General features: G+C 40.7%; 1 protein-coding gene across 1 annotated transcript in view; it reads left to right on the forward strand.

Annotated features, from left to right (window-relative positions):
- The first annotated feature begins 17,250 nt into the window (after positions 1–17,250).
- Nckap5 (NCK associated protein 5) overlaps positions 17,251–24,313 on the forward strand; it is a 544,909-nt gene continuing 537,846 nt past the window's right edge. The window contains exons 1-3 of the mRNA XM_035445835.1: positions 17,251–17,327; positions 19,713–19,833; positions 20,815–20,934. Coding sequence (XP_035301726.1) covers positions 17,251–17,327; positions 19,713–19,833; positions 20,815–20,934 — 318 coding nt within the window. The remainder of the gene's footprint in view (positions 17,328–19,712; positions 19,834–20,814; positions 20,935–24,313) is intronic.

A 24,313-nucleotide genomic window follows, 5' to 3' on the forward strand; every position in this document is an offset into this window, starting at 1 on the left:
GCTGTGAGGACTGGGACCTCATGAATAGTTTACTCTTTTATGAATTCATAGCTTACAGGGATTGAGAGGAGGGAATTTTCTATAGAAGAAAATCTTTCCTTTTGCTTCCTGGTTATCACCAAGGGGTGGAGCATCTTCTGCTATACATTCCCATGAGGTCCTGCATCACAGTAGGCCTCAAAGCAACTGAGCCAACCATGGGCTGAAACCATGAGGCACAGTAATCCTTTCTTCCTCTAAGATGCTTTGTCTCAGATATGTTGTCACAGTGTTGGGAAACTGCTCAACACTCATCAATACAGCTTATTGTATCAGTTACTATTTATATGCTGTGTAAAAACTTCTCATTTAGAAGCTAGAGATGTAGCTCAGTTGGACAGTGCTAGACTTGTAGGCACAAAGCTCTGTGTTCAGTCCCCAGTGTCACATGATTATGGACATGATAACACACCCCTGTAATCCTAGCACTCAGGTGATGGAGACATGAGGACCAGAGGTATGAGCTTGTTCTTATTTTGCAGTAAATTTGAGGCTAACCTGGGCTATATAAGGCACTGGTTCAAAAAAATATCTCATGAAATTATTGTTACAATTCTAGCAGGAAAGAACATAGAGTCACAAGGAGTATATTAACAAGGAGTGGTATTTGTATCCTGTTAACCCTCAGCCCTCTAATTACAGTGATTTAGAAAATCAGGAGATTCTTTTGTTTTACTCAACTAGGTGTGTGTGTGTGTGTGTGTGTGTGTGTGTGTGTGTGTGTGTGTGTGTGTGTAATGGTTCTGCTATTCCCCATGACATATTTCTACCACAATTCTAGCCCAAGACCACAAGACCAAAGTTGACCTCTGGCCCCCACATATACCTGTGTGTACATGTGTGCACATGTACTCTAGCACACATGTATTTACATACAGTGGACATGAAAATGGACATGGAGGCACACATGCATATGCATATAAGCAATCCAGATTGTACGGTATTCTCGAGTACTAATGATGATTACCTTTGGTGGACATCTGAGTTCTTAAGTACCGGATGTAGGACCTGCCTCTAGGTAGAAGAGTTAAGAGACTAGAGGTCACCTTTCTAAGCCCTCACCATCCACAAATGCACTGGGAAATCACACACATGTAGTTGCAAGCCATCCTTATTTCAGAAGATCAAATCTGCATGTCTCTAATAGAAAGAGAAAGAAGATTGTATCTTATCATATACCAAACCTCACAGAAGACTTAGTAAAAAAGTATCTGACAGGCTTACTAACACACTTGCTAGTAAGTATCAGAGCCTGAGTTCAGTCAGCAGGAGCTGTGCAAATAGCTGGTGTTGTGGTATACAATAAACCAACTGAGCTGGCAGACAGGTAAGTCCCTAGAATGCTCTGGCTGGCTACTTTAGCCTACTTGGCAAGTTCAGGCCAATTAGAGACCTGGTCTCAAATAAAACCTTGTAAGACACTGGAGGGTGACCACTGACTTCTGCATATGCACATATACACACTTGTGTTCTCATATCAGCAACAGAAGATCTAGATGTCTCCAGGGCTAAGATTCATACACTTGTGGTGATTTCGTTGTGGTGGTGTTTAGATAATCACAATTACTTTTAATTTCTTTAGGAAGTATTACCTAAGTGTAGTGAGTTACTTACCTTGTCAATAATTCATGGTTGTGTTGTTACATGTGCCTGGTTTGCTTTGCTGAAGACTGCCATTTTTCTGTATTTCCCTCATCTTCCTGGTTAGTAGTCAATACTCCCTTTGTTGAAAATCTGCTGTGCTTTTCTTTGAATACCTGTTAACTGTACCAAGCTCTGTATGTGTACAAGGGGAGTGTCTTTTGCCCAGAATGCTTGGGACAAAAGCTATTTCAGACCTTCACATTTTTCAAATTTTGGAATTTTTCCATCGACTTTACCAGTTAAGATCCTCTGATCTGAAGTATTCTGGATTCAGGAGGTGATAGATTTTGATTAGGGAAGTTTATCTTATATTTAGAGAGGTGGATTTCATAAAATGAATATAGTTGATAGACTCTCCACCCCTACCCCAGGTGTGTTGGTTTTCTAGGGCTGTGTTAACATGGTGCCTCAGACAAGGAACCTTAAACAACTCGGAAGGCCAAGATCAAGACATTGGCTAGATTAACTTATTATTCCAAGTGCTTTTGGAATGTGCTCCTTACTTCTTACTGTGTTCTTGAAGGTTTTTTTTTTGTCAATCTCTTGGTTTTCAGAGGCTGTGGACACCCCACCACAGTGCACATACTTCTTAACATGTCATTTTTTCCTGTGAGAGTGAGTATGTAAGGAAATTACAAAATTTCCCAATTTTGTAAGGCCCGAGTTCATGCTTGACTAAGATTCGTTCTGAGGACTTTCTTTTAACATGATCAGTTCAGTAGTGCTTTGTTTCATTATAGATTAACTTGGAGGTCCTATAGTTAGGACTTCAAATGAAAATTGTTACTTTGGTTGTAATATTTTAGTCCATGACACCAAATATGGACACACTGTGCCTTTTTGGGCAGGATGCTTCAGGGTTCTGAGTGGACTTTTAGTCTTAACTGAATCTCCTGAAGAGTATAGCAGGTACTGCCAGCCCAGCAGGCAGCATACTCAGTTAGTGAATTAACAATATTCCAGTCTTGCCTTAGCATTACCGTTTTTCTGAGAATACACTCTTAGGCTCATGGCTCACTGTGCCAGTGAAGGGAATTTGATGCACAGACTCTTGTTACTGTCCATCAGAATTTCAGTAGATGTCCTGAAGCCTTTTCATTTCCAAACTCACAAGCCTCCTTGTCCTGAGGCTACACAGATGGTTTGAGTTTTTGCATAGACACCATATCGGGGCCTTCAATCAAAACAGAGCCAGAATGAAATTTCAAGGCCATTGATAGTTGAAAGCCATGGCGAACTCAATTAGTTGCCACATAAGGGCTGTTTTCATGTGTGAGGAGACAGCATGTGTTTTTCTGAAGAAGCCCCATTCTTTATTCAGCTATATACAACCCATCAATCTGCATATTGCTAGAGCCAATGGAAGATGACTGGACATCTTAGGACAGAGTTTTATTAACTTTATTGAATTTCAGTATTAAAAAGAAATAAGATGCAAGAAAATATAGGGAATTTCAAGTTGTTTATTTTAATATTTGAACATAAAAAAACCCTTGTCTACAAATAGCATTTCTCAGAAGTAAAAGTTAATTGAAGAAACTAATTGGTTCTCCAATGTTTCATAAAGTATGTATTTCAAGAAACTCGATTTGAAGTCATTGACCAGTGTTTGCTCTCAGGGGGAGATTGGTACAACAGTTAATACTGGTGATTTGTTTCTCCAAGTGGGGGTTGGTTTGCTCTTGTGTGCGTTTTGCAGACTCATTGGTTGGAGATGGTTGGGATTGTACTCTGCCCCAGAGATAGATGGGGAGAAGGGGGGTTATCTTCAGTTCATTATTATGTTCATACAGGAGGCCCTTCCAACTTTATCAAAAACTTCAGCATAAAAAGCTCAAGTTATTCTAGGGAAAGTTAATATTTACAAGTAAAAACAAAAGGAGAAGACGCAGATGGATAAATTAACTGCATCTTTTAAAAGGGACCATCAAGTATGCTGGTGGTGCTCAGGATATACACAATGCTACATGTGCAGGTTCTTTTCTTCTTGTGTGGTCACATTGGCACAGTTGTGAAACTTTGGAGCATGGGGTGAGCGTCTTTGTTTTGTGGTTTACCTACAGGCTTGTGTGGGTGTATGCTTATGAGTGTAGGGTGTGCATGAGTGTGTGTTCTTGTGTGTGGAGGTGCATATGCACATGACAGTGTGTGCCCTCTTGTGCAAGCCCAGATGTTAATACGGCACACTCTTTGTCATATTGTTTTGTTGTTGTTGTTTTGGTTTTGTTTTTCTTTTCTTTTTTGAGACACTATCTCTAACTGGACCTAGAGATCATTGGGTTTGGCTAGACTTGCTGGCCAGTGAGCTTCGGGGATTTTCATGCCTAAACCCCATCCTACCCACTGTAGTAGGGTTATAGAAAGCTTTTATATGGGTGTTGTGGATTTAGACTGCAGGGCAAGCACTTTACTCTCTAGGCCTATGGAAACCTATTGGTTGCCATTCTTTACATGGAACTAGTATCTGATACTGAATATGGGTGAAGGTACCTTGTAATAATAGGGTCTTGTGCCTAGAAGACAACCTTAGCTTCAACCTGCAATCACTTATTATTGTAGTGTGCATATACCCTGTACACACATATCATATAGTCCTAACCCTCTAGCATCTCAAGTCTATTAGGGAAGAGAAATAGATAAGGAGAGAGTGGTGATATCATAGATGGGTCAGTGATGGACTGGATGAATGAGTTAATAAATGGAAGTGTAGATGTCATTACATCTTAGTCTATGATAATGGAAGGACAGTCTTGACAATGAATTATGGCATAAGGATTTGTGTGTGTGTGTGTGTGTGTGTGTGTGTGTGTGTGTGTGTGTGTGTGTATGCACATGGAGGCCAGAGGACAATCTCAGCTGTATCCACCATGTCCTTCCTTTTATTTTTGAAGTGATCTGTCATGGCTTGCAGCTTGTAGAGTTGCTTTGCTGGCTGGTGATTGAGCCCTGGGTATCCACCTATCTCTGTCTCCAGGGCTGGAATCTACAAATGTATGGTCCTGTATCCAGTTTTGTTTAGGTGGGTTCTGGAAATCAAACTCAGGTCCCTGTGTATTAAATGAGCTATCTCTCTATCTCCAAGGAGAATTGTATTTGATTGCTATCAGAAAGCAGTCTACTAAATTGTAGATTCCTGTTTTTGTTGCTTCCATTTATCTGTGTATTGCAACACAGAAAATTCTGTGGGTAGAAACATCTCTTGATTTGGGAAGAGTGGAAGCTACAACTTTACCAGCAAACATAATGCCATTAAATTCTTGTTTGCTACTGAAAGTCAGAGTCTTGAAATCAACTTGTTGAGTTGCCCAGTGTCTGATGCACAATGTTTGTGAAAGTCCACAAATTTGTAACACACTCTCCACTTACTTTTACATATCATATATACAAAGATTCTCCCAACATGCAATGAAAGAGTGATTTAAAGAACTTAGGAAAATAAGAAATGGAAAAATAGCTGTAGAGTTTTCTTTGGTCTCTGCTGTGCTTTATAAAAGTTTGTCTAAAAGCTGTTCTCTCCTTGCATATCTGGAGAGGAGTGTAATGAGATGAAATGCTGTGTGAAGGCTAATTAATTTAGCCCTGACTCAGGGAAAGCCGCCACTGGTCTCCCCATCTGCCCAAGCGACAGGTGTGCCTGCCTCTTGGCATTGTCCTACCCTCTGCAGCGGGTGACTCCCCAGGATGTCTATGTGTGGAGATAATGGTCCTTGGACTCCTCGGGAGAGCAAACCTGTTCTGTCTACACACATACCAGATCGCCACCGGGCTCCTATTCTTGGGGCTCCTATTCTTGGGACTCTGCTAGAAACAAGGCTGGCTGATGATGAATTGAACCTTTCCCCTCAAGATTTTAGAGCATAACACCCTGCCTCAAGGCACAGATGAAAACAGTCATTTATCTAATTTCCCTTTAGGCATTTGGCAGCATCTTCATGGGGAAATTAGGAAGGAGTGCTGACTGAAACAAAGCCCATGGCTGAGTATGCCTGCATGTGGGGAACTGGATTTGCATTTTGCTTCTACACTACAGCATACATTGGCACTTGAAATTTGGTGGTAGTTGTGGTGGTAGTGGCGATGGTAGTGGTTGTTGTTGGTGGTGGTAGTGGTGGTGGTGGTAGTGGTGGTGTGTGCGTGTTTGTGTCACAGGTCATACTTAGGAGTTGTTCCTCAGGTACTATCCACCTTGGTTTTTGAGACAGGCTCTCTCACTGGCCTGGATATCCTCAAGCAGACCAGTGTAGCTGACCAGTGAGCCCCAAGTATTCACCTGACTCCATATCCCCAGCACTAGCTTTGCAAGTCCATACCAACATATCTAGCTCTTCTTGTGGGCTTTGGGCTAAAGCTGAGAAGAAGGGGTCTAAGGATATTTTTCCAGCCTGTGTGAACCTCTTATATGTTGCTTTGCAAACATGAGGGCCATCAGTTTTCAGAAGCCATCAGAAAAACCCAGGGGTGATACTGTGTGCTTGAAGTCACAAGTCCTAGTGGGCAGAGTCAGTGGTGGTCGGCCAGCTTAACCTACAAATTAAGTCTTCAGATTCAGTGAAAGACTGCATCACAGAATAAGGTGCCACTATTGTGCTGTTGGGGACGAGGTGCCTCTACTGCATCACTGGGGACATCCTGCCGGATGAGTCATTGTTGAATTTTGTAGGCTTTCCGACTGGAAAGACTACTGATTGCTTTTCTTCCTTGGCAGCTTGCACCACATCTTAGGATACTGTGAGAGCTAGTCCTCAAAGGGGAGGCTTCCAGGTTAGTTCCAGCTCTATTCCTCAATTTCCTCAGTCGGAAGAAAGTGTAGAATTCTTACTTTTACATTCTGGGAGGCAACATAGGGCTATAGGAATATGCTCTATTGTTTCTCAGATCCCTCTAGGAGGGGTTGGTGGGGAGAAAGGGATTGAAATACTATAAAGCATGCTCATGGATGAAATTCTATAACAACTCTTATTAAAAAGAAAAATAGACTTTGGGGAGACCCTTTTGAGGGCCTTACCCTGCCTGGGGAGTGGAGGAGGGATGGCTAGGGGCAGGTGGGATGTTGGGGGCAAGGGAGGGAGAGGGAGAAGGGATTGACATGTGAAACAAGCTTGTTCCTAATTTGAACTAATAAAAGATTAAAAAAAAAAAAGAAAAACTGGGGGAAACCCTTGAGCAGAACCATCACACTTAGCTGCAGCCATGCAAGAGCTGTCTTCATGCTGTTAAGTTATCCAGGCTTGTGAGAGTTATCAGAAACCTGGATTTAATTTTATTTCTTCAAATATTTAAATACCAATAATTCATTCTAATTAAAATCCTGTTAAATCCAAACAAGCTGTAGATGTCCAATGTAAAACTTCTATGATTCAGGCCATATTGAATTGTAGAAAATAGTGTTTTACAACTAATGTTGGGTAATACCTGTGTATAACATCCCTAAATAAAGACAAATACCACTTGTACATGTAAGTAAGAAAAAAAAGAAAAATAAAAGAATAGGTGTATTGTATCTGAGGAGTGGCATCTAAGGTTGACCTCTGACTTCCAAATGTTTAAGAACTCACACATACTCAAACACACAAACGCAGATGCGCACACACACAGGCTTAAATATGATTTTAAATAAATGTATATGTATTGCTGATTTATGAACTGATAAAAAGTTATAATGGTCATAAGCTTTTGATTAGTGGGAGACAAGGGCTTTTGGTCTTCCTGTTCAAATATCCTATGTTTTCACCTGACTCCTGGGCATTTCTTCCAGTTAGTGGTATTCAGATTGCCTCAAGGATCTTTGCCCTTTCTGGGGATATATGGGGCTTAACTCCTTATATAGCAATGCTGTGACAGTGTATGGCCCTTTTGTTCTTATTCTATCACAGTATTGGCTTGCCAGAGGCCACCCCATGTGACATCACAGCATCACAGAAGCAAAGGTAGGCACACTGGACTCTCGGTTTTATTAGCTAAACATGAATTCTGTTTGCTAAAGGATAAAACTGTGCCACTCATTTTATTTTTTAATTTTTGATTGTTGATGCTAGAGAGGTGCTTCAGTGGTTAAAAACTTGTACTGTTTGTGCAGAGATCCTGAGTTCAGCTCCTAGCACTCATATTGGATGAGTCACAACAACCTGTTACTCATGCTCCAGGAGATTTGACACCCTGTGGCTATGTCAGCATCAATATGTACATATGCACACTTGCAATCAGACATACAACTGAAAATAAAATCTCTGCTTATATCTAGAATGATATGTATATATCAGCCTATAATAGAATTATAATTTTATTTATTTATTTTGAGACAGAGTCTCAGTATCTCCAACTGGCTACATACCCCAAAGAAGACATTTAACTGCTGACCCCCCTGCCTTTTACCTCCAAAGTGTTGGTATCGCAGATGTGCCCAATCATGCCCATTTTATGTGACTCTATAGATGGAACCCAGGGCTTTGTCCTAGTGGAGCAAGCACTCTGCTGTCTGAGCCCTATACTAAACCCTTTACTGTTCATTGTGCAGCCCAGCTTTCTAGTGCTGGACCCCATGCTGATGTGCTCTGGCATGTTAGGCTTTCTTTTTGGTTGTGTGTCCTATATACATGCTGAATTTAGACTTGTCTTGTTTGTGTTTATTTCCCAATACTATAACTAATACCAGGCCTAAAACAAATTATTTGGGTTTGATGAATGAGCTAGAATGTTACGATAAATCTTTCCATGTGGGCGGTCTCCGCCAGCCACCCGAGTTCTGCCCACTGCGTGGATGGACAAAATAATATATAGACTTATACTAGGTACAAATGCTGCTTGGCCAATGACTAGGATTCTCATGTCTTAGCTCAGTCTTAATTATCATAAATCCATATAAGACTTATCTTATATGGACCTTCCATTGGTGTCCCTCCTTGCCGGTGGATCACATTGTGCCGCTGGAGGAAGAGTGGAGGGGAAAAGGACACTTCCTGTTTCTCCTTGCTTAAATATGAGTCTCCTTGGTATTTCACTTCCTGCCTGGATCACCACTTCTCTACTACATTTCCCTGAATCCTCTTTGTCTCCTAGTCCTGTCTAACTTGCTGTCTCATTGGTCAAACAGTACTTTATTCAATAATCAATAAGATGAATATATACAGTACATTCCCCATCAGTAGAATTTTAATTTATCATTAGATTATGTAGTTTCTGTTGCAAGACTATTCTAGGTAAGTTAAAGATAGATATGCCCCGTTCTAGTTTCATTTCTGTTGCTGTGCTAAAATACTTGAAAGTAATCAATTTGGGGAGAAAGCGGTATATTAGGCTTACATTTCTAGATTACAGTCAATCCTGGCAGAGAAGTCACAATGGCAGGATCTCAAAGCAGTGAGTCCCATCACATCTGCAGTCAGAAACAAGAAAACATGAATGCACACTTACTCACTTCTACTCACGTTTCCCACTTTTGTACAGTTCAGGACCTTCCCTCTGCCTAGGGAATGGTTTCACCCACAGTAGGCTGGGTCTTCCTGTATCATTAACATAGATAAGACAATCCCTCACATACATGACTACAGTTATATAGACAATCATTGAGACTATTCCTGTTTCTAGGCTCTGTCAAGTTGATAACACTGACTATCAGGGGCATATATATTAGGTTCCACATTGTAAACTTTTAAATACCGTGGGATATAGGAACTGAAACTGAAATCCCAAGCTAACATGAACCTGTATATGCAGGTGAGATTATTGCATGACACTTTAATACCACATTATCTTTGCCACATTAAAAGAAACTGGCTTTGGATCTGCAAGGTCCTCAATATTTTTTAATTTTATTCTTCAAAACACGTAGGAGCACACATGGTTATTGGAGGTTATTTTTTTTCTGGAAAAGTGAAGTAGAGATCATACATGTTATCTGATGTTTCCATCAAAGCAGAGAGTCTGTAACACGTTGCAACATAGTAACATTGTAACACCAGGTCTGTAACTGCTTGTTTGATGTGAGGTGGCATGACCCATTCAGCTACATACCCTGTTCTATGTATCCAAAGTATGGAGATGTTTTTAAGGACTTAACAGTAAGTACAAGCATTAGCTTACACCTTTCTTAGAGCTCTTGCTGCTTTGCCTTCAAGGGCACCTCCATGGGTCACCATCTGCCCAGTGAATAACAGAAAGTATAACAGCTTCCATCCTTCCTGCTCAACATGTGTTTGAGTCATGGGTCCCTTTTAGAGACACTAAAAAGTATCATATTGCTTCTAGAAAATTCTGTGATCAGTTCTGCTGCAACAGAAAGCCCTGTAAAACCTTGAGTATGTGTTCTCCAATCATTACACACAGAACATAGCCCCTTGGGAGTATTTGTAAGTACTGAAGCCTTCTAGGACTTTACAAATGTCAGTGTTCTCTTGGGGAGACATTCTTGCCTCTGCTTCCTTGCAGATCAACCAGTGTTACTCTGAAGATCCACAGTTCACATTAAAAGAGAGTTCATCATTCCTTAGCTTGGGTTGGGACCAGAGGAAGATGTTGGGTGCCTGTATCTGTCACAGTCCTCATTTTCTTGACACAGGGTCTCTCACTGAATTTAGAGCTAAGCTGGTGGCCAGCAAGCCCCACTGATCCTTTTATCTCTGTCCCTCAAATCACTGAGGAGACAGGCACATGCGTGCCCATGCATGACATTTACAGAGGTGTTAGGGATTGGAATTAAGGTTCTCATGCTTGCACAACAAGTGCTCTTACCCACAGAGCTCCCCTGCCCCCGCCCCCCAGGGGTTGTGTTAAAGGAGTTTAGCAATCTAAGATTCATTCTCCATTTGGATATAAAATGGGATAAAGAGAGAGGATTTATTTCTTCCTGAGAGTTAAACATTCTGTTTCATTGAACTGAAAGTGGAGTGACTGCTGTGTCTGATTTGTTGTGTTTTTGATATTTTGCTTTGTTCCTGTTCTGGAGATAAGGGTCGGTGCTTTTGATCACATATCCCCAGGCCTTGGTTTTGTAATCATAAACACACTACCCACTTCATAATGAGCTCCCAACTTTGCAACAGAACTAAACAGGGATGCATCGTGAAATTGCTGTTGTCTGTTGTCAGCAGGTAAATTAAACCCTTCAGATTCAAGTGTGAATGTACAGTTGCTGTGGGGAACTTGAAAGGCAAGTGTTCTTCGCTTGTTTATTTATTTATTTTTTACACAAAACTGTTTGCAAGAACCTTCGATTAGCATGAAAAAGAAGCTGGTCCTAGCTTCACAGCCATCTTGGAACTACAGGTAGGAAGGCCTGGTGTGCCAGGATGTCCAGGGTAAACACAGATGATTGATGAAAGAGACGGATCTGTTTGTTTCTGGTATCTTGATTGAGTTCATTACTCAATCCCACAATCATTAATGTATAGAAAGAGTGAAGACCGTGCCGCAGATGCTGTCTCCTCTTCCACAGCTTGATCACTGCCTTTGTTTTAGTAGTGACAGTTTTTTTTCCTGGATAGATCAGGATTTAGTGTTTGTATTGCACTCATCTGTTGGTGCTTCTCGTTTTATCTTTCATCAAATTCTAAATTAATGTATTAATTGATTAAAATACAACTGACCATGGCTGAATATGAATTGTAATATTGTCTGTGTGGAGTAACTTTCCTTTTTATCCTGGAGTTGATGCTTGCTTACATATTGTGTCCTAAGCTCTAATTTTGAGCATAGGTTGCCCTAACATATAAGTGCTTCCAATACTTGCAGTCACAGAGCATATTTTGATGCAACACTCCTTCTTTTATGTACATATTTACATGTAATACCTGCTCATGTGTGTGCCAGGCCACACACATGTCCCCTGTCCTGTTCTATCATTCTCTGCCTTAACTTGGAGCTAAGATGACAACCAGCAAGCTCCAGGGATCTTCCTGATTCTGTCCCCTGTGCAACTGGAGTTATCAATGCTAGAGATTTGAACTCAGGTCCTTATGTTTACCCAGCAAGTGGTTTGCTTATCCTCTGAGCCATCTCTCCTGCCCTGCAACATTGGTTCTTTCTGTGGGGACATCATTCTGGATTGGATGTTCAGAGGCTTCTTTTTTGTGTGACATTTTTATTCCTTCATTGAGCATTTCATATGTGGACTCAGTGTAGTTGATCATATTCGCCCCCTGCCCAGTTCTGCCCCTGACTTGTCTCAGGTCCACTCCCCTAATACCTACTGGCTTTCTATTTTGAGTTCTTTTTAAAACAAGTGCAGCTCTCAGACCTCATCAAAGAAGTCTCTTGGGACAGTAAGTAGCAGTCAGTGTACAAATTCAGACTGATCAAAGCAAAGAGAAAAAGTGTCAGTGGAGTACTGAGACACAGTGGGACCTGTCTGTCTGTCTGTCTGTCTTTCTTTGTCTCTGTCTCTCTGTTACACACACACACACACACACACACACACACACACACACACACACACACACACACACACGAAGCTCAGGGATCATTATGTAAGGTGGAAAGAAAAGTCTAAAGTCAAAGGCCAGGGAGAACCAGAGGAAAATAAGCTTTTTTTTTTTTTTTTTTTTTTTTGATATCAAGACAGGATGGTTGGACTCCTGAACTCATAGCAGCTATGGTTATCTGTACAAGAACTGCACACAATTGATAAGCCATCGAACATTCCAGAATGCTGGAGGGAGGGCATTCTGTAGAGCTATGGACAGTTGATGGCTTCTGGGGCATATTGCATTACTCCCAACTTTTCACTTAAGTTCTGGGACTCCAATTCAAGTCCTCATGCTTGCACAGCAAGCCCTTAATTGATTGGGTCCCTCCTTAACCTGGAAAGTTGGGTTTGTTTCTTTGTTTAGGAATGGCCAGGTGTGTCCCAGCCATTGGAGGCAAGAAATCTCACTAAGATTGCTGGGGTTGGAGCAGCTTCCTCTGTACTCACTTGCAGCCGTAGCAGAAGAGGGATGAAGTGCCACTCAAACACTTTCATCTCACTAGTAGGGGAGGGATTGTAGGGGAAATTATCACTTAAACTGAGGCTTGGCTCTGGCTAGAAGCAGCTCCTTACCTCCATGTCACCTGTTTACTGTTTAAAAAAATTGAAAAGCTGTTCAAAATGCATGTATTATCACGAGTATTCTTAACATTTCAGCGAATAGTATATATACAGGAAATGTGATTAGTTAATATGGATATGAAATGAATCTCATAATGAAGTATGAATACTGAACCCAATTTAGCAGGTCTTTATTTATTGTGTTTTGTGCATGTTTATGTGAGGTCAGAGGCTTGCTTTCAGGCATCGGCTTTCTCTCTTTCTACCTATATTTACAGTCCCACAGGTCTCAGGTGGATCTCAGGCCTTCAGACTTTCCTGCAAGCACTGTTACCTTCTCAGCCATCTCATTGACTTATGATCTGATTTTTCAATCTATATTTCAGAAATTTCCTAGGCCTTGAAAACTATGCAGAGTTTTAAATTTAGACTTTTATGTAAAGAAACACAACACTTGAGCCTGTCACATCCCAGCCCATAGTTCAGTTGTTCCCGTAGCCTCTGTGACCCCAGTTTCCTCCTCTATAGAAGGAGTAACTGCCAGGCTCATAGAATGGACAAAATAACCAATATAGCTCATTTTATATAGCAAGCATGCAAATGATTTTCTTTTTTCTCAAGAATGGTGTGGGGTTACATTTTGTTTGCTTTTTTAAATTCAGTTTGGTTATAGAGGGAAAAGAGAAAACAATTAAAAATACATAAGCAAAATCAATACTGAAGTACTAATGAAATATCCTCAGAAATGTGACAAAGGACATATGCAAATGAGGTTGTGGAGTACTGCTTAACCTAGCATTCAATATTTATTCCTCTATTATGAACTCCAAAATAAAAGAGCCAGTGTCATGATGCTGGATAGAGACGATGCCCCAGTGACCAATCAATTTAAATATTTAATATTAAATATAGTTGAGGGAAGGAGGTAAGTAAAGGATGCGGAGGCTCTAGAGATTTCAGAGGAATGTTTCCCAGCCATATGGTGTCATCTTAGCCCTGGGAATAGTCACCTAATCACATGCTTCTCTCTCTCTCCAGGGAGAAGTTGGCTGTGGCCAGGCTGCAGAGAGAAGTTGCCCAAAAAACAAACCAAGGGGCCATGGTGAGTATTGGCTCGTCTTTCTTCCTGTGGGTCTCCTGTCCTGAGAGCTCTGGCTTCAAAACCATTCAGACCCAACACAGTGTGTGAAAGCCATGTGTTTGCATGTAGCCAACTCCATGATTATGCCTTTGTTAAATGATGTATTTGTTTCAGTTTAGCTAGCTCTGCCATGGAAGGTGAGAGAGATGCCGGCAGAGACACACAGACAGATGGGCAGACCCCAAGACCAGATTTGAAATAATACTCAAATGTTCAAAGGGTGGAAGGCTGTGTTTTAAGAATCTTGATCAGATGGCCAGGCTCCCATCTGTCAGTGCCAAGTCTACAAATGTACAAATTTAGATTTTTAGATAAGGCCAATTCAATAGAATGCAACTATCTTGGTTATTCAAAAGTAAACCAAACAAATTACAGAAAGAACCCTGGGGTGTTTCCTAACGTAATTGCCTTTTATTTTCTCCCTCCCCAGTATCTACAGGGTATTTCACCCTGTACTTTCCAGCTTGACTTCTTAAGAAAACTGATGTTTCCTTGTGTTTCTGAATGGTACAAAAGAATCAATACAATTTTTTTTTGGTCCACCTGAACTTCATTTTATAGACCATTGTCTTTACCAAAGTATCCACTTGGGTGCTAATCTAATATCCACAGTGACCGGGAATCCTGGAAGCCAGTGTGTGTGTGTGTGTGTGTGTGTGTGTGTGTGTGTGTGTGTGTGTGTGTGTGTGTGTGTGTGTGAATTAACTGCTGTTGCAATCTCTGAGAAGAAAACAGAACACCCATCTTAGTTTGCTCCTCTTCTGACAAGACAGGGGCAGGTGTGTGACTTTTCAGCAGGGGAATCTGTTCTCTGAAAAGGAAGTAGCATCTTTGTGTGTAGCCCCAGAAGGCTGCTTCCATTATTCCATGAAAGCTAAGTGACAGTTCATCCACCAAAAGGAGGAGGACATTTGAGAAAGCCACTGCTCCTGTGCTTCTCCTGATGGGGAATGCAAGAGGCTAGAGGTGCAGGCTAGGTGCTGAATGTATCTGAAGGGCACAGGGGACCAGAAATGTGCTAGCATATTTTGGGAAGGGAAGGCAAATCACACTGTTTTTAGTGGGAGGAGTGAGAATACAGAGAGAATCTGAAAACGTTGAAACATTTTGAGGCAGCCACTCAGAACTTTCTCTGAGCAATGTCATGTAGAAGCATAAAGGTCTGAGTGTTGAGCTGCACCTTCTCAACTGTGCTGCTCCCAACATTGTAGACGGCTCTCAAAACTCAAGGTGAAAGTTACCTGAGGTTTTGAGACAGGGTTTCTCACTGGCTGGAGCTCACCAAGTGGCTGGGCTAGCCATCCAGCAAGCTCCAGGGATCTGTCTGTCTCCACCTCCCAAGCACTGGGATTATAAAAACACACCACCATGTCTGGTTTTACAACTCAGGTCCCCATGGTTGCACAGCAAGTACTAACCATGTGAGCTTCCTACATAGTTCAAGAGATTTTTTCTTTTTTTGTAATAAATACTTCATTTTGAATATTGTCACAGCTACACAAACATCACACACCTGCAGCCCTTCATCCAGTTCCCACTAATATCAACTAATATCAACATCTTGTTTGACTCTCGTATAATCAACCATAACAGAGATATCAATGTTATATTACTGTTAATTAAATTCCAGACTCAATTAAGATTTTACCATGACCCATCTGTGATCTGCAATTCAAAGCCGGACTCTGCATTTCATGCAGAAAGTTTCCCTGTCAGTAGCAGAGATTAACACACGTATGCAATTTGAACCATACATATACATGGATTCTGAACCCCAGCTTGGGGGTAAGGCCAGTCTGGATTTGCCTAATACTAGTTGTTGTTTACTGTACCCAAGTAACAAGTTTGGTCTGTTTTTTTTTCTTTTTTCTTTTCATTAAAGAATGTCTTGGGAGACTGACTTTCAGTATCTTGGATATTTTATATTTGTTTTCCTAGCTGTTCAGGGAAATACTTACCATTGGTTTACAATGTTCCCTTGAATGACTTTTCCCTGTTTGTCTTCTTTCTGAGAGATTATTTAACTTATGCTTTACTCTGGGGCTCAGCGTGTCCTTCCCCTGAGTCCTTAGTGCACCTCAGGTTTTGTTAATACATAGAGAAGACCCATCTGAACAGTATAAAGACATGTTCTCAAGACATGTTCTCATTATCTTACAGAACCATTCAAGTTTTAGTTTCTTATATATGAATCTTCCCAAATTTCAATTAGACATGTTTTGGTGTGCAATTAAGAATTTTATATATCTATATATAAGAATTTTATATATATATAATATATAAATAAATATAGTTAATATATATTTATTAATATATTATATATAAATAAATATATATAAGAATTTTATATATATAATTTTTATATATAGCAGTATATATATAAAATATATATATATATATATAATGGGAATATAATATATATGGAAATATAAATACAATGGGAAATTAACAATTTGGTGTACATATATGCTCACATATATACATATAAAATATGTGTTAGCTAAATTCTCAACACCATTCACCAGACAGTGAACCCAGAGTGTGACCTTTATTATCGTCCAAATGCTCCCATCAAGCCTGGTCATTGACAGGATTACTTGTACTTTGCCACTAAGATCCCTGTAAAGGTCATCTTGTACATAGAAAATGAGAAGAATGATGGCATTTGCTTTTTAAAAGATGTATTTATTTTATTTTATGTGTATGAGTGTTTCACCTGATAAATATATATATATATATATATATATATATATATATATATATGTGTGTGTGTGTGTGTGTGTGTGTGTGTGTGTGTGTGTGTGTGGATTCTCTGGGACCAAGTTCTCAACAAAGGAGATTTATTTTCCCCAGAGGGACAAAAGGCAGAGAGTAACAGACAAAGACAAGGGACAGAGGACAATGGAGATTGCTGGACTTCAATACATTATTAGCTAGACCTTGGTAGTCAGCCTCAGGAGGAGGAAGTGGCCAAACAAGGGGATAGTCCTTGGTGGCTAGCTTTAGGAAAGTAATGGTTTAGCAAGGTGGAGGAAATGGAGGAGAAGGTAAGGCATAAACTATGTGTACCGTGTTTGCCATGCTTGGGCCTGCTAGAGCCTCTTCATAATGTATGTGCATGTGTACCCCATAAATACCTGGTAACTGAATGTGAGAAAGGGGGAATTGTATCAGTGGAACTGGAGTTGTGGATGGTTATGAATCACCACTAAGATGCTGGGAGTTCTAGTTATTATTATTATTACTATATTACTATTGCTATTATTACTGTATTACTATTATTACTCTGCAAGAGTAATAAGTGTTCTTAACTACTGAGCCATCTTTCCAGCCCTGGAAACTCACCCTAAAAAACAAGTATAGTTGGGCATATGAGAGGAGGAGCACTTATTCACTGCTGGGGGTAATGTCAGTTGGTACAGCCACTGTCACAGTCAGTGTGGATGACCCTCAAGGGATAACATTGCACTCTTGGGTCTCCAGGTAGGCACACTACAGGTAAATTTGCACATCGGGCTTATTGCTACAGTATTCATAATCGTGAGCAAATGGAATCATCTTAGATGACAATTGGCAGATGAACAAAAGAAGAAAATGTGCTCCACATACATAATGTTCTTTCAGCTGTGGTGAAAACTGAAATCATGACATTTGCAGGAAAATTGATACAACTGGGAATCATTACAATCCAGACTCAAAGATAAATACCATTTCCTTTTAAATGCAGAACCTGTCTAAAGTTATGTGTATATGTGTGTTGGTTTCTATCTGTGTATGCATGTTATGAAACTGGAAAAGGAATCATGAGGTGGGAAGAAGAGAGATTATAAGAAAATAGAAGGAAGTACAGTCTCTGGAAGAAAGGGAGGGAGTCAGCCAGTGTGGGGAGCAGGCGATGGGGGGGGTGGGTGGGTGAGTGGGGTGCAGTAGGGAAAGGGAATGAATGAAAGATGATGACACAGTATGAAAACGATGAAACTCTGCCACTTCTCAGTGCATGGACAAAGGCTTCATAAAACCTTTATAAAGAAAATTAGGCCTAGAGCAATAGCTCATTTATTAAAGTGTTTGGTATGCAAGCCTAAGGACCTGAGTTCAATCCCCAGAACCCACATAAAATGCTGGACATTCTGGTGCATGGCTATAATAGAAACTCTGAGGAGGTGGAGACAGGAGGATCAGATTGACAGTCCAACCTGGCTTGCTCAGTAAGAAACCCTGTCTCAGAAACCAAGGTGGCAATTTCATGAGGGCTCAGTAGATAAAGGTGCTTGCCACCAATTGTGATGACCCGACTTTATCCCCGAGCCCACATGGTATAAGGAGATCATAGACTCCTCCACAAACTTCTGCCTTCCAACATGCACTGTAGTACACATAGTATCATGGAGAGGTCTGTGGATTGCTCTCTGGCCAACATTCATGAGGGTTGTCTTCTGTAGTGTACCTATGGTAGTTAATGTGACAGTAGTTCCTTGTGATTTGACTTGCATTTCCTTAATGATGAGGGTCTGCCCACATACAGTCCACTTGCTATCCATTCACACATCTGATCGTTTTGTGTGTTTGAAAGAATCACAGCTGCTCTTTGTACAATTGTATAGGTTGTTTGTATTCTTTTCAGTACAAGTCCCATCATAGTTTGTGTGGCCAGTTTTCATTTCCCACCCTTTCATTTGCCCACTCCCTTTTAAGAATGGTACCTATGGAGGACTGGAAACATTTTCATATTGAATTTTAAAATTTAACACCAGTAGTTTCTGTATTTGAAGAACTTTTCTGACTTTACATTTATAAAAATTACTTTGTGTTTTCCTCTGCATGGAAGCAAGATGTACTTAGGTCAGTGATCCACAGGTGCTTAAGTTCTGTCTGTGCTGCAGGTTGACATGCAATTCAAACAGTATCTATACTCACAAGTGTGACCTTTCAAAACAGGAATTTTCATGGCAAAATTTGCTGAAAACCATTTCCTTCTACACATACAAGTCTGTACCTGACTGTGACTTTTTAAATTCATTTTAAAAGTATGTATTTCATTTTATTTGTGTGTGTGTGTGTGTGTGTGTGTGTGTGTGTGTGTGTGTGTGTGTGTGTATGAGAGAGAGTCACTCCCTCCCTCCCTCCTTGGGGCTGAGTTACAGGTGGTTATGAGTCACCAGGCTGTCTGCAAAAGAGGTGAGAGCCCTTACGGCTCAGCTATCTTTCCAGCATTTTGTTTCTTTCATCTATTTCTTTCTCACTTGAGAACAATGGACTGTTTGATTACTGTGACTGCATAGTAAGATTTAAAATCAGGTAGTGTGGTTCTTATGACTTTGTTGTTTCCTTGAGGTTTCCAAAATTCCAAGTCCCTTCATTTCCTCCATAGTAGTAGAGTCTGCTGGCCAGTTTCCTGAAGAAATGCCCTGTGGTTTGCTGAGGATAGTATTGAGTCTTCAGAGCACTGGTTCTCAACCTTCCTAATGCTAGGACACGTTAATACAGTTCCTCATTTTGTGATGACCCCCAACCATAACATTATTTTCACTGCTACTTCATAACTGTAATTTTGCTACTGTTATGAATTGTAATGTGAATATCTATGTTTTCTGATGGTCCTAGGTTCCTCTGTGAGAGAGCTGTTTGATCCCCTAGGGGTCATGACACACAGGTTGAGAACTACTGCTTTAGATGCTTGTGAGCAGGAGCAGCATCCATCTTAGGTATTGAGTCTTTTGATATTTTAGGCATCAGCTCACAAAGTTTTAAAGAAAAACAATTGAGTTTTTTAGGCTACAAGTTAATCCCACTACAGATGTGCCACAAGTTCTGATCCTGCATGTGAACCATGGGCCTCTTTTGAGTTCACCTTCATGATGTTCACAGTTCTATGGATTTGGCTGTGTTTGGGCACATGCCAGTGTCGGACTTTGACTCAGGTCTTAGTAGCTTGGTCCTCTCAGTCTCTGGATGCCGTTGGATCAGACCTGAGCGCTTATGTTCAGAGGTAAGCACGCAGTCCCTGGCAGCATGGGGATGCTCTCTAGCTCTTTCTTCCCTGGGTATCTCTACCCCTGGAGCCTCCCTCCTTTCCTAGTTCTCTTTACAGAATCCGGAACTTTCATTCCTGTATCTTCTGAGACTTGGTAGGCAGAAGACAAAGAAGATAGGAAGCAGCAGGAGTTGGTGTCTCTCTGATGTGGGTTCCCTCTCTCTCTCTCTCTCTCTCTCTCTCTCTCTCTCTCTATCTATCTATCTATCTATCTCTATCTCTCTCTCTCTCTGAAAAGAAAGCAAGTCTCTGCCAAAAACTTTGGTTTCAATTAGATAAAAATGCATTTGATTTGAGGTACAATATCATATTTGCTGACCCTGCCCTTTGTTGCTCAGTGGGGTGTAAATGGAGCTATACAGCCTTAAATGAGTGATCCATTCAAGTTCAGGGGAACTGTTTTCTGACTGTTTCAGTCAGAGTTAATGCTGGTGCTAGTCTCATTGGCTTGGGAGGTGGTGTTGTATCATATGCTTTTTCCTCGAGAGACACAACAGAACACAATACACACACACACACACACACACACACACACACACACACACACACACACACACACACACGAGAGGCACACACCCCTACTCACTCTAGATAGGGAGCCCATGACTTTCCAAAGTATGGATATCACCAAAATTCAATTTGGTGAACTAATGAGCATTATGGGCTGACTTACAGGAATATGGGTGAGGGAGTACTACCAGAGTATAAATGACTCAAAGACAGCTGCATCACCAGAGCTTGCCCCCAGCAGAGGTAGCAGCACACACAAGCAGGGAACCTCGAGTGTACTGCATTTCCTGTGGGCAGGTCAGCCAGTTGGAGAGCATGCTTTCTCTGTGAATCAGATGGCCTAAGATCTTTGCCAGCAGCTTGGCTGATCTCAGAGGCTTCTTTGCAGCCTTGCTTGTCTGAGAATGATTCTGAGCATCTTTATAGATTACTCTTGGAAAGAAGGGCCTAGTGAATCTGATCATTTTCCGGAACTTCCTGAAGCTATTTTGTGTTACTTCCTTCAATCTTAAGGAACTTTCCTGGGGGGATGGACCAATCTGGAAGGTAATTGCTACACAATAGGCAGATACAGTTCATTGACATTTTTTAATCTGAGTGTATAATGAGAACACGTGTGTGTGTGTGTGTGTGTGTGTGTGTGTGTGTGTGTGTGTGTGTGTGTATGTGTGTGTACACCCATACATAAATAATATAGATATGTACATGGGTGGCTATATATGAATGTTACTTCAGTATACTTACTTGAAAGCAGTGAATTCACTAACAGGTTGTCCTTAGCAACTGTAACCACAAATTCAATTTATAAGTAGCACATCCTCAGTGTGCTCAATTTTCTACAAAAGTATTGGTATGTGAAGGAAAGCACCCTTTTAAAGATAATTAGCAATTTGATTGGAAATTTCCTCTTTTTCACCAAAGATTGGAATGTATCCAAATGACACAGCAACCATAGGTCCTAGCTGCAAGCTATTCCTTTACTTCCGTTAGCATGCACACCGTGTTTACTTCAGCACTGTTCACAGCAGCTGTTAGGTGTTCAACAGCAATGGAATGGATAGGGGAAAGGTGCTTTATGTCTGCAATGGATGTTTCTTCAACCATAAAGAAGAATGAAGTTATGCAATCTGCAGGAACGGGCACAACTGGAGATGATCATATTAAGTGGAGTAAGCCCATCTCATAGAGACAACTACAATGTGTTTTCTCTATCTCTGGTCATTTTTTCCTCTCAAATCTCCATATTAGGTGTTAATGGATGCCTTGCTACTTCCATTGTGGTGTATGGATCAAGGTGGTGTATGATAAATCTTTCCCCATACTCCTACTTTTAACTCACCTATACTGTTAATGTTTACAGTGAGGTTTTTTTCGTAGGAAACATAGTTGGACCATGTTGTTTTAAACTACTCTACAATTCAACTTGTGTGTGTGGTTGCTTTTTTAAAAGATTTATTTATTTATGTATTTATGTCTGCATCTCTATATGTATGTGTAGGAGCCTTCTGAGGCCAGAAGAGGGTATTGGATCCACTAGAACTGGAGTTACAGGCACCTGTGGGCCACCAGTGTGGGTGCTGGGACCTAAGCCCAGGTCCTCAGCCAGAGCAGCAAGCATTCTCCAGTCACTGACCCATCTCTCCAGCCCCAAATCTAAGTTTTAATTTGGTGTGTAGAGGTTGTTTACTCTCAGCTGAGCTACTGATGTGTCATAGCTTATGTCTCGTTTTTCTTTATTGTTTTCATTTCACCGTTTTCCCCTGCTACTATCCTGTGGGTGTTGAAACAGTTTTCAGGATTACTTTTGATTTATTTATAGCATTCTTTGAATGTATTTGTCTGGATGTCTTTTCTAGTGTTTGTCAGAGTATAACCTCACACACATAGCTCATCCATGCTCAGATAGGGTGCTCTAGAGATAATTCATTCTTATGTCTCTTCATTTACTTCCCCCCATTTATAATGCAAATGTCTTGATTTTCTTCCACACACACTTAGAAACACATTACGTGGTGGTGTCATTTTTGCTTCAACTTTCAAATGATTTTGAAAACATGAGGAAGGGTTTCTGCACTTATTCAAGCTTTTCCTTTCTCACTGGTGTTCCAGGATTCCTTCGTCTAGGGGAGGGTTGTCTGTGTAATAAACATCCCCCTCTTCCTCCATCCCCCTGCCACCTTCCCTCTCTCTCTCCCTCCCCCCATGCTTTCCCTTTCCCCTCCCACTCAGGATCATAGAGCCCAGGCTAGTATAGACCTTGATAAGTGGTGAAGACTGGCTAGAATTCTGCATTTTTCTGCCTTTTTTTTCTCAAGTGCTGGAATGATGGTTATGCATTATTACTCCCGGCTATGATGTTATATTTTTGTTGAACCTAACATATACAACCTGATGTTATGGTATACGTTATGATTGCTACAGACAAGCAAATTAACATCTGTGGCCTCCCATTTAGTATGATTTTAATCGTAGCTTCTTTGGTAATTGAATGCATGAATACAATGATTTTAGATTTTTCTCCTCCCACTACTCCCTCACCTTCCATTTTACTCTTTGTGTGTGTTTGATAAGAGAACCCAAAGTCTCTTAGTAAAGTTTCCTTCTTCAGTGGAATATTACCAAAAAACAGTCCCCATGCTTCACAGAAGAGGTTTAGCTTTATTGAGCCAGTCTAACTGCAGATTTGTACCCTCCTGTTTCTTCTCATACCCCCTCCTTCCCTACTGCAGGCATCGACTTTTCTGTACTCAATGTATTCTGTGTTGTGTAGATGCTACACGAACTGGCATCATGCCATATTTTCCTTTCTGTGTCCAGTTTATTGTACTTAAACCAATATCCTCCTATTTGTTCTTATTGTTACAAGTGGTCAGGTCCATTTCTTTTTTATGGAATTCTTAATATTCTTACATATTTCAATTTATTCATGCAACTGTGAAATGATATAAGTTGAATCCATATTGTGGCTATGTATAACACTGCATAAGGTGACTTCATTAGATTTGGAAATCCCCTCTAAAGAATGGTTCCTAGGTCCTGTGGTATTATTTTGAAGGAAAACCATATTCTTTCATAAAAGGACCATATAAAGTTAGTTCCGCCAACAGTATACAAGGATTTGTTTTTCTCTCTACCATCAAGAACACTTGCTGTATCTTATTTTTAAGTAATTATTTTTGGGTAGTATATGTCTATGTTGATGCCATGTTTGTATGTACATATGTATGCACAGTGTATGTGCTTGTCTCTCTCTGTGGGTGTGTATAGATCAGAGGTTGTCTTCTTCAATCACTTCTTGCTTTATTTTTTGAGACAGAGTCTCTCACTGAGCCTGGTCCTGATTGATTGGCCAGTGAGTTCTCAAGATCCCCCAGCTTCTGCCTCCCTGTTGCTAGAATAGCCTCCCTGTTGCTAGAATAATAGGTGCATACTACCATGCCAGGCTACTTAACAGGGTGCTGGGGATCTGATGTCAGTCTTTGTGTCTGCACAACAAGCACTTTAACATCTGGTACATCTCTGTGTTCACAGCTGTATTTTGGTCCTATCCATTATAACAGCTAGGAGGTGATATCTCCTTGTGCCCCCCCACTTTGTTAGAGATTAGTGAAAATCCTGGATCCTTTCCCCATATCTTCAACCATTTCTATGTCATCTTTTTAGAATAGTACCCAATTAGTGGCCCCACCATTGCAGTTATGGAGGCTACTTTTTGTTGCTTGTTTCCTTGACCATGAAGATGCTTTCGAGTTGATGCATCTCATTCATTCCTATGTGCTTTCTGATGCTGAGCTTTGTTGTAATAGTCACTGATAGCAGTTTGAAGAACCGTTTTCCTAGCTTTTCTTCTAGATTTCCTCCATGATTTAAAACTTATTTCTACTGGTGTTCGTGTGTGTGTGTGTGTGTGTGTGTGTGTGTGTGT

Source organism: Cricetulus griseus, chromosome 5 (assembly GCF_003668045.3).
Source record: "Cricetulus griseus strain 17A/GY chromosome 5, alternate assembly CriGri-PICRH-1.0, whole genome shotgun sequence".
NCBI classification, from domain to species: domain Eukaryota; kingdom Metazoa; phylum Chordata; class Mammalia; order Rodentia; family Cricetidae; genus Cricetulus; species Cricetulus griseus.